The sequence below is a fragment of the Semicossyphus pulcher genome, unplaced genomic scaffold, assembly GCF_022749685.1.
Source record: "Semicossyphus pulcher isolate SPU_LCO1_2020_fin unplaced genomic scaffold, fSemPul1.0.p SCAF_10, whole genome shotgun sequence".
NCBI classification, from domain to species: Eukaryota; Metazoa; Chordata; class Actinopteri; order Labriformes; family Labridae; genus Semicossyphus; species Semicossyphus pulcher.
In genome coordinates, this window is record NW_027211604.1 from 12,214,791 (window position 1) to 12,226,454 (window position 11,664).

An 11,664-nucleotide genomic window follows, 5' to 3' on the forward strand; every position below is an offset into this window, starting at 1 on the left:
TAGAATTTGTGAACATGACAATTATGCATTCAGCAAGTAACATTTTAATTTTATATTCACATACATACAATTTTATTTCATCATGTCAATGTCTGTCACCATCACATTGTATCTTCATTCACTGATGGACATTAGGCACTTTGAGCTCTTTGAGCTGTACAGGTATATGTACAGGTCTGGTCAACTGCTGGAGTTACTCTGTAGGTGTACCGATCTCTCCGAGCCTCTTCAGCAGTCCGTCCAGCGTCTCCATGTTCTGTGATTTCTCCTCCAGCAGCTCGTATCGCAAACTGGAGATGTCCTGCTTGATCTCCTTCAGCTCACCTGAAGAGTCACGGACACAAAGATTTATAAGCTTTAAAATGGATATATCACATTTATTACAAAGTTTATAACTTCCAGTATCATGTTGATTTTACCTTCAGTGATCTCGTCACTCTCTTTGTCTGCTTGGGCTTTGATGATATAACGCTTTATCAATCGCTTCATGATCTTCTGCAAAAAGATGGAAAAGGTGCTTTTATTCTTTAATCAGATAACAAAGCTATACGATATGAGAATTTTAGAGTAGTGTACTTTATTCATAGGGAAGCAATGTATCATCATGCTTTATTTAACATGTTAAGTACGGCATTAAAAAAATGATGCAGAAATTATGTTTTTTGTCTGAAATGTTGTGAAATACACACAAAAATACAGACCTGATATCTGGATGGGCTGGTAGAGGAGGCAAATCCTGAATTTTTGCTTTCACCAAGCTGAAAAAATTAGCTGAAATTAACCTTGTTAAACATCACTGTGATACGAGCCGGTGGTGCAGCAATAAAACCACTGGGAGGTGCTCTGGCTCTGCATTGTGTCATGGTTTTATGATAAAAAAAAGTGTTTTAGAAGAGAAAGGATAACTGCTGTAGGTGTGTAAATATCTATCTGTACTGTATATAAGTCCATATTGTGTTGTACCTGGTTGAGCGGCGTCTCAGCTTTCTCCTCTGTGTGTCCTTCCACAAAGTGCAGCAGCAGAGACTTGAGGGCCTTGGCCAGTCCCAGTATAGATTTTGGACTTGGCACCAGGTTAAAGGGCACAGGGAGCGTCCTTCCCTCCTCAAAGTAAGAGAACCAGAGTTTAGCCCGAGCAAACTTCCACTCAACATCAGCATCATCCTAAAGAAACATAAGGGAAAACAAAAGGGGGAAAAAGGCGGGAAATTAACAGGTTGGAGAGGAGAAAGGATTCACAGCACCACCCAACTAAAAAGTCATAATAAAAGCAGCAGAATAACTGAAAACAATAGTTCAAAATGTAAAGACATGCTTATTAGCTTTCTTTTCAACTCTGAGACTAGAACATTGATACCATTCTCATATATGTACGCTAACAATGTAGCTTGGAGAAAGCCGATTAGCATAAAGACCAGAAACAGCAGCACCTCAGATGCTAACTCTTGAACGCACTAATTATCTTGTTAGTTTTTACAATAACAAACGTATTAAAAAGATAACTAGTGGTTTTGCATTGGGTTTTGTCTGACTATATCTTTGTCTGAAGTAATGACTTCCTTGAACCTCTGCTGGTTATCAGGCTAAACTTCAGGAAGTCACTGCTCCAGGCTAGGCTCAGTTTCAGGCTACATTTTTGTACCTGTAGCCTAGCTAGACTTTGTTAGTAGTAGCAGACAAGCAGACATCTTTACACACAGGCAATAAGACAGTAATAGATAAATAAAACATATGGCATCTGTGCAATGTTTCTACAGTATTTTAATCAGCTTTGTTCAAAACCTTGGGGAAAGCTATAGAGCCATGCTAGCTGTTTCCTGCTGTTTGCAGCCTTTGTGCTGAGCTAGGCTAACTAGCATATCCAAAAATGTCAAACTAACAAAATTCATCAGTAAAGTACTTACTACCAAGCCAATGAAAATGCAACGGTAATTTGAACACATACATATATATTTTTGGATAAATAATAAGGTTTGTGTACTGATATTTAATTTAATTTTAGGACCCTTTTACACAGATTTATACTTTATACTTTCAGTTCATATACGCTAAATAACACCATCTTTTTTTATTAGTTTTGTTTGATTTTTTGATCAAAATGGACACTTCATATGGTTTATTAATGTTATTGTAAAATATTATATAAAATGAAGACAGTATTGTTTTGTTATTTTTGCTTTCTGAAGGACTATTTGGAGGCTATTTATTTTTTCAACTTAACTTTAGGAAAGAGAGACAAATATGCCCTCCATTTCCAAAACATGCACAGAATCTGTGCATTATGTGAAGGTAGGAAACGCTCTCTCAGGCATCCTAATTTGTGAGCTTGTGTATGAAGCACATGATGATTCAGTATCTGATGACGAACCTCAATCTCCTGGAAGGAGCTGTTGATCATGGCGATGAGCATGTTGAGCAGCACTATCACCATGGTGACGTTGTAAACCCCATAAAGCACGTAACCGATGTTCTCAATGAATTTGTGTCCGTTATTGATCACAACAGACCTGACCTCAGAGAGTCCAAATATAGCCCAGAACAACGTCTTGAAGCTCTCCTCCAGGCTGGACGGACGCACGGAGAGAAGGAAATGGAAGGAAAAGTTATTTTTAATATCAAATAAACTATGAATCATCAGAACAGAGATGATGAAGATCCTCTGCGAGAAAAGAGAGGAAGAAGACAAATGATTTATTGCTCTCTGCTTTAAAACATATTAGACATTTCTGGATTGATTTTAAAGCTTTTGGGAAACAATTGATTTTCCATTAATTTTACTGCAGCAATAAAATCAACTCATGGAGACTTAAAACTTGATCCGGACGGGTAATCCATCATTACATATTTTACCTGTCATAACTAAGCTTTTGTATAGCAGTGGTTCCAAACCTGGGGGTCAGGACGCCTGCAATGGGCCCTAAGACAAATCTGAGGCAATCTTTTAGCCAGTGGATTTCAAAGCTGAAAATTTCACACTAAAAATTCACAGCTGCCAGAAGACAGAAAAATCTAAAAGCTTGCGTGAACAGATGTAGGTGTGTGCAGTCTCACGTGGTGAAGGCGTCATTCTGCTTGGCTCCAAGGTAATACGAGTACAGGTTAAACATGCCGATCATAAACGCCAGAAACACCAGGATGAAGATGACCATGAACTTGAAGATGTCCTTGACGGTCCTCCCTAAAGAGATCTGCAGCGGGCCGAAGCTCTCGTTGGCCGGGAGGATGTAAGCGATCCGAGAGAAGCTCAGCACCACAGCGACGGCGTACAGACCCTCCGACACCAGCTGAGGATCTGACGGCAGCCAGTAAATACGAGCTGCAGAAACAGAGCGTAAATCAGTCATCATACTCCTGCTACAGTAGATTTGTGTAAACAACTACTTTTTTTTAAGTCTCACAAACAAGGCAGCAGTTTTGATTTCAAGGATTGAAGAGGATATTTTATGAAATTGGTTAAATGAGTACAAAACAAAAGCCATTTCACCGAGAATGGGTCTAACAAAGCCGCCTGAGCTTCACTTACAGGGACAGACAAAGATGCAAATATTTAATCTTTGTTCTGTAATCTTTGCCTTTCTGATGGTTTAGCTTCTTCTGGTCTCCAAACATTATCAAACAGGCTAAACATGTGATAACTTTGACTGAGTTACAAGAGGCCTGTGTATATTTTGGGGTCGCAAGTCAAGAAAGTTGGAAACCAAAGAACAAAGAAACTCAGATTTGAAAATACTCAAAAAGACTTCCTTTTGAGTTAAGTTTACAAAATAGTCATACGGAAGCCCAAACAGGACTAAATTTAAATGATACTCAAATGTAAACTTGATGGCAGTGGTGTGCACAGGGCACACTTGTGGCCCAATTGTTGAAAAACGCTCGCTAAAGTGCCCTCTTGGGAGGCAAAACGTGTGTTAAAGTGCCCTCCTGGTTGGCAAAACACACTGAACTGCCCCCATGGCTGGTTAAAACATGATAGACGGCCCTCTTGGGTGGCAAAAACGCACACTAAAGTGCCCTCCTGGTTGGCAAAATACAACTGCACTCTTGGGTGGCAAAAATGTGCGCTAAAGTGCCCTCCTGGTTGGCAAAACACACTAGAGGGGGAAGACCCCCAGACCCCCTAGGGATTTATTTATTTATTTCTGTGTGTTCTTCACAGTCCAACGTTGAATCTACACAGTTCTCTTGGATGCTGATCCTAACTACAAACTAACTTCAGTAGTCTGTCTAGTTAGTCTGTTTTAAGGCTATATAATGTGCCATTTGCATAACATATAAACATTTCTAAAGTGCCCACAAAAACACACAGAACTCTTCAGTGGCGAGAACACGCTGTATGTGCCTTTTTTTTCTCTTTTCGCCCCTGCCGTTCAAAAAGTCTGTGCACGCCACTGCTTGAAGGTAAAAAATGTAATCTATTCTATGACAAAATTTTGAATCTATGAAAAAGGACATTTAAACCTACTCTGAGTTTTAAACTGGTTATGAAACAGACTGAAATTAATACTGATGTAAGACAAGATAAGATGAGATAAGATAAGATAAGATAATCCTTTATTGATCCCCAGAGGAGAAATTCAAGTGTCTCAAAATAACCTACAAAAGCGACCAAGAATATCAAAACTTAAGATTAATTATTTCTATTTGTCCACAGTGGTCACCAGGATCGACAGATTTTAGTCAAATCAAAAATGAAAATGAAAACAGCCTCTGATACATCGTTTTCAAAGACTTAACCTGCTAAACAGTGGAAAACATTCAAATGTATTAAGTGAAACAGCATTATTATTACATTTTGACTCTAATAACACTCACACAATTGATGAATTTTAATGGTATTTTGGAATTTCATTCTCAAGTTGACATTTTAATCGTCCTTCTGTTCAGTCTATTTTTATCCTAAAAGATCAGGCACAGACTCCTGGTGTTCAGTGTTTGGCCACTATCAGTCTGTCCAAAGCCAACAAGCGTCATCTCAGCTAGTGCGCCGCCTTAACTCACTGCAACTGTTTATACATGCAGTAAATATTTTCCAACACTTTTTATTTAGAGTATGAGTCTGTGTAGGTGTTTGACCGTGCTCACCCAGTGTGAAGTAGTGTATCTCCGGGGGCAGCGTGACGTTAATCAGTGTTGTGTAGCGCGTGTGCACTTCGGTCTGGGCTAGGTGGGCGTGTCTCAGGGTGGAGAAGCGGCAGCTGAAGGAGGCGAGGAAGATGGCCAGCATCCCAAAGTCCAGGAAGTTCCACGGTTCGAGCAGGTACTCGCCCGGCCCCTGACTCCAGATCTCCTTCACCTCCGCCCAGATCATACCTGTAATAACAGGACAGGTGATAGGATGTCACACGCAGGATGACATGCTTTTAAAGTGATGATTTTCCAATGCCCACCAATGACCCATGAAATAATGAGGATCTCCATCCATGTAAAGGGGGTCGTGGTCATTCGGTACAGCAGCAGGGGGTCGGAGTTGACGTGGGGTCCTCCTGGGTGGTCATGGTGGGTCATGTTTGGCAACAAGGTGGTTCCTGCGAAACGATCGGCAGCGTTCAGGATCAAAAGACCCAGAAAAATAGTGAATGACGAGGCATGGGCCACAAACTTCATGAAGGGGCTCCGCATCACTTTTCCCGCCTGAGAAAGAGACGAAACGACCAGAGGATGAGAGAAAACATCCTGCGGGGAATTAAATGTCTTTTTGAGAAGTCATGTGATTGATGTTTGAGGGAATAAATGTGACCTACTCTGCTGCACGGAGCAATCCAGTAAGCCACAGATAGACCAGGCAGTCCGATCGCCACCGCCAGCACCACCAGCAGCTTGATAGCTGTGGTTTGTTGTCTCAGGCCGGGCAGGTTCTCGTACCAGATACTCAGCAGCTGCTGCTGGCAGTTTGGATGGGCCACAAACTGAAGGGCATCGACATCACAGAGGAGGAAACAGGAGGGTGAGAGAGCAAGACTGAAGTTTGAATTAAGTTTCTTCTGTGAATCTCTAGTTTGATTCTTTCGTTATAAGACAAATAGGACAAAGAAGAACTTGTCTCTTGGATAAAATGAGGGATGAACATAAACTTTAAACCCATTAAAATTATGTGTCCATAACTGTGAATGTTCGTTTTATTACTGGTTGACTTTATTGCCATCATTAAGTGATTAAGGGCTGAGATCTGAAAATATATTGAAAACTCTTTTAATGTACACAAACATTATGAAATCACGATGGCTGCCATACAGCGCCGTTCTTAATGTGTTTCCATAGCTTTTCCTCTTGGTTGGATTTTGGAATATGAGAGTAAAATTACTCCTTTTCAACATAAGACTGTCACATCTTTAATCTAAAAAAATGTATAATTAAATGTTCACTTTAATTCTCATGCACCTTAATTGTTTACAAATTGAGTTCTTGTTAACAAGTTTCAAGATGTAATGACGAAACGCAAAGGGTACACTCACCTTTTTCAGCTCGTACTTGATGGCTAGTTTGAGCCGTGTGAGGGAGGGGCGACCTGGTATGTCAAAGCAGTCGTCAGAGTCAGTCTCGCCGCTCAGTATGGCCTCCACCTCCTCGGTGCTGCGACACAGATCCAGAAGACCCACCACGTAGTCTTTACACTGGCTTGACAGGCAGCAGTAGTCGTGCTACAAACACAGAGGGGAAAAACATTCAACAGTAAGTTAAAACACTGAGATGTGCTGCAGGAGATAAGGTCAGCTGCTGGTGTTATTAATGCAGTTATGACGTTTGTTAGTGATAAGATGCAACTCAATTTATCATTGATGCTATTACAAATGCATTTTAATAATTTATATAAACAGAAGCAACCTAATCTGACAGCAACCCACAGGTGAAAGTTCAGATATAATGTGATTCAAGGTATTATCTATGATTGTGTTAGTGAGACATAAAATTGCAGATCTTCCCAGAAAAGTGGGCGACACCATTCATTTGTATGAGCAGTGCATTTGGATTGATTTATTGTACATTACCTGTAGTACTGTACAGCTAATGATGATTATAGTTGTCATAAATGTGTCTACCAACAATGTCAACAGTGACTCCAAGATCTAGCACCCCATCTGTCTCTGCTTCCTCTTTAATGTCTCATAAAATGTTCTTGTGTTTACTGGCAGCTTTTACTGGCAGCTGGTTGGCAGCGACTTGGCTAATATACTTGGTGTGTACACAACAAAGAGCTGGTTTTCAGGGCACGTGAACAGTAGCACTGACAGGAAGTGGCCTGTGATTAAAGACAGAAGACACCTCTTCTCCATTGGTTCCTAATGTTTCTGATGATGATTCTGAGTCTTTAACACGACTTTACCTTGAACTCTTTCTCTATATCAGCCAACATGGCCAGTTCGTTGCTGAGCTCCAGAGCAGCCAGAACAGGGTCCTCGTTGGACAGGGAGAGGTACGCAGGGCTGGCGAGTCCTCTGTAGGCGTTGATCCTGGATCGGGAGTGACTGAAGGAGTCGAACTGCTGCTGGTAGTTACAGGAGTCGCAGCCGCAGAAGTAATCATGAGGAGGATCGATTCGAGCGCCTTTACTCAGCAGGGTGTGAACTATCTCATACTCCTGGCAGTGAGCAGCGAGGATCACTGGAGTAACATCTTGAGAGAACCTGAGGGAATGAACAAACACACATGAAAACTGTAAACAATTTAGATAGCAGCAAAAAAATGATAACAGTTTTTAGCTGAGTGGTCTAATAAAACGTCCTGATAAATGTCCAACTTGAACACCTTTCACAGCTCTTTACTTTGTCCTCCAAATAACCCCATTCTTTCTTAAACCATATAAAATAGGAGCATTTGTAAGAATAACCCGGGTTACCTATTTAACCTGAGCTGTTTTTATTTATGCTTTACCATCAAAGCTCATTCATCAGCTATTTGGCTCTGAGCTAGCAACGTCCAAAGAAGTTCATACAGGTGTACCCAATGACAGTTGCTAACACAGCTCCCTCCACCACGTCAAACTCCTCTTTCCCTCTAAAGTTTTTGGTATGTTAGCATTACTAATTTCTTGTATGTATTTTGTAAAAGTTATATTTAGACTTTTTGGTGATTGTGGTATCTTGCTTCCTTAAAGGGGGATTAAATCCTTTCTCATTTCTGTGCCAATGCTACCAGCAGCAGCTAGCTAACTTAGCTTAGCACCTAGCAGTGTCATGAGTCATTCTAGTTTAGTTATGTTGTTGATTTGTATTTTGATATTATTTCCTTTTTTCCTCGGTCTCTTTGTCTCTTGTTGTTTAGTTTGTATTGTGTTCCTGTCTTGGTTTGGTCTGGTTTAGTTGTGCATTTCGTTTAGAGAATGTCCTGTTTTACTTTGTAGTCCAGTCAGTCCTGAGTTTGGTTCCTAGTGTTTCCTGTTTTATTTTGTAGTTCTTGCCCCTTGTATGTCATGTCTTGTTTTACTTCCCTCCGTTGTTCTGTTTCCCGCCTTTCAGATTGTTTTCACCTGCCCTTGATTGTCTCACCTGTGTCTAATTAGCTTCACCTCCCAAGTGTATTTAGTCAAAGCAAGCTGCCACACCCAGCTTCTTACCCTGCAAGTAGCTTGTTGTCTGCAGCTGCCAAGGCTCAGCCGGCTAACCAGCTCTTTCATACATTGCTTATATTCGCAATTACTTCAGAAATTGCATTTTCTAGTTACACCAGTGCTGTTATAAGGTTGTTGGATAAAACAACCTTTTTACTGACGACGCTGACTTTTTACAGTCTTACCTCGTCCCGTCCTCATCATAAGCGTAGAAATCATCCAACATGTCTGCTTGAGCAGGGCTCGCTGTCAGACGATGGGCATCTCTGAACGCGGGGTGACACAACAGGGCCTCTGTGATACGGACATAACCTTTACCTACAACACACACACACACACACATAGACACACACAAACACAGTTGGGTGAGCGTGTTTGTACTTAAACTGCCCTCTTAAGTAAGCATGGAGAAGCTTTGTTCCCCAAAAATGTTTTGCAAGTTCATTTAGAAGCTAGCAGTAGATGCAGTTGTTGTTTGTGGAAATTTTACTTATTTAGCATGTTGGCTATTTTGCTAACATCTAAGTTTTCCAGCTTTTTTTATGCAACATAAATTGGTTCTATTGTGTACATTGTGTACAAAATAAGGTTGGTTAACTGTCTGAATAACCTAAATATTGAGTCATACCTCACTTTATCAGACAACTGAATTGAATTAGGCTACTTATGGGCACGTGTGTATTACCATTTGCTCCCATAATGCTCCAGTTATAAAGCTATTGTACAAGTCTCTGTAGGCTTTATAAGAGCAGGGAAAGACCCGATTAAAGCTCCTGTGAGGAGTTTTTCGCTGGTTATGAAACAGACTGAAATTAATTCTGATGACTCTATGTGACCTACAAAAGCAAACCAGACCATCAGCGACAAGATTGATTATTTCTATATAGTTATTTTTAATGCCTGACACTGCTGGAGGGGGGGGTAGGTGTCAGACAAAGCGTTTAACTGCACGCTGCCTTTGTTTACATTTTCCAGGGCAGAAATTTAAAGTGAGTGAAACATATGACTGTTAAAGAAAGCAGCAGCTCTGACGTCTTTGAAAGTTTATCCCAGAGACCACTGCTGTATCAGCTTTATGGTAAGTGTGATTAACCTTTTAAATGTATGTCTGGTTTTTGCACACTCTCCAATAAGAGGCACATATCTTACTGATTGCCAACAGGAGGGCGTCACCCACTCTGGCCAGATCTCCCCTCCCCAGCAGCAGCTCAGTCACCTCCAGATGTTCGTTGGCCACAGCCAGCTGCAACGCATTTTGGCCCATGTAGTCCACAGCGTTGACGTTCAAGCTTGGCACGTGGAGCAGCATGCGCCGCACCTCTGGTATGTTGCCGTATTCAGCAGCTTCCAGGAAACGTTGCTCAACCTCCGACAGGTTGATCGAAGGAGCAGAGAACATGTAGGCAGGACCACGGAGAGCCTGGCGTCGCTTAACAGCACTGAGAGGAGCCAAGAGCTGCCTCTCCGAGCTGCTGTGGCTGCCAGAGGGCCAGGAGACATAAACACACAGTATATAATGTCCACCTTATATATATTATATACATAGACATCCTTTCGGAAAGCACACTTCGGTTACTTCTTTACAGTTTCACAATCTACAACTAAACTGGCCTTTAATTTGCATGATTTAATTGTTTATTCTGCTAATGTGGTGATAATAGCACAACAAAAATGGCTTTCACCTCTCTTTAAAGCATAACAAGTGGTCTGCTGCAGTTTGGAAACATTTTCAACCTCACAAGGAAACTGTCTTTGAGACATAAAAATCACATGAAGGTGAAATATTGAATGTAATGCCAACAAATCGTAGGTCAAAATCAAACACAGGACTTGTTAATAGGACCAGTATAAAGACAGCCTCCTACTTTCCCAGATTAGATTTGACATGTTACTGCAATGTAACAAAATAGAGACCAACTGAGATAAAAGTTTAATGTAAATATTAAGATTTTAATGATTTCACATTAATGCAAAAGCTCTACTGATGTCAGACACTGGAGGAAGACCTCATCACTAATCGTAATATTATTATAATCCTTACGCTACATGCAGATGGAAACTAGCGTAAAGTCTCCTTCAGTTTCCAGCTGTTATTTCTTTTCCCATTACTTCAACAATAAAAGTAAGGTATAGTAATAAAAAGCACCAGTTTAATGAAAAATAATATATATATATATATATATATATATATATATATATATATATATATATATATATATACACCTAGAACTGAATGATTTTGCAGTTTTCTGAATCTTTAAAGATCAAACTGTGAAAACTACATGCTAACATGCTTTAATCTTTTAAGACTTTGAAGGGCTTTAAAATTATTTTACCGTGTAACAACAAAAATTGTAAAATGTTATTTATCAGTATAACAAGTATTCTTCCACATTTCCTCTGAGATTTCATAACAACAGTACCTGCTTTGACTATGTATGCCATTAAAGGGGATGTATCTGAGAGACTTACCCGAGGCATCGTCCAGGACAGCAGCTCTCCTCTCCAAAGTCATCGTACAGCAGCAGGTTGTCTCGGCTCCGAGCTCTGGGGCTGTCGCTGTAACCCACAGGTCGGCTGTTGTGATGAACCGCTGGTGGTCTGTGGTTCATCCCGGTGGTGATCTACAGTGGAGGGTCTGGTCGCGGTTCATATGAAGGAGTAATCAAGTGTCTGTGGCATGACTCTGTCTCCCTCTCTGTGTCTCCCTCCCCCTCCGGTCCGTCTGTGTCCTTGAGAAAGAATGCATCCTTCTGGGTCCCACTACACTTTTATTTACACGACTCTTTGAACTTTAAAGATGTGCAGGGCAGCTCAGAGCTATGACTGAACTCACTACATGCTACCGGTGATATATGGGTGTTTTTGAAATCTTCAGAGCCTTTCTCTGAAGTCAAACTTCAGGCTAATTTTAAGTATTAGGTAGATAAACAACTTATACTGTTTTATTCTCCAAATATTCAGCCAACAGTTGATCTGGCTGTAAAATGCTATTTTAAACTGCAGTGTTTAGAGAACATGAGTTTTGTCGGAGTGTGCATGTGTGTGTGTGCATGTGTGTGTGTGTGTACATGCATGCAGGAGTTACTGATGGCTGATGAACAGCAGATGAGATTCCT

General features: G+C 40.8%; 1 protein-coding gene across 1 annotated transcript; it reads right to left on the bottom strand.

Annotated features, from left to right (window-relative positions):
* Positions 1-49: 49 nt before the first annotated feature.
* Positions 50-11,257, bottom strand: trpc6a (transient receptor potential cation channel, subfamily C, member 6a). Its single transcript, XM_069668147.1, has 14 exons — positions 11,018-11,257; positions 9,695-10,023; positions 8,731-8,863; positions 7,322-7,622; positions 6,453-6,638; positions 5,742-5,906; positions 5,388-5,631; positions 5,083-5,310; positions 3,052-3,316; positions 2,369-2,564; positions 964-1,164; positions 702-758; positions 420-495; positions 50-324 (listed from the first exon to the last, which is right to left on the bottom strand). Exons 1-14 carry the CDS (start codon positions 11,155-11,157, stop codon positions 194-196), a joined length of 2,652 nt encoding a protein of 883 aa, XP_069524248.1. The 5' UTR covers positions 11,158-11,257; the 3' UTR covers positions 50-193.
* Between the last annotated feature and the right edge of the window lie 407 nt (positions 11,258-11,664).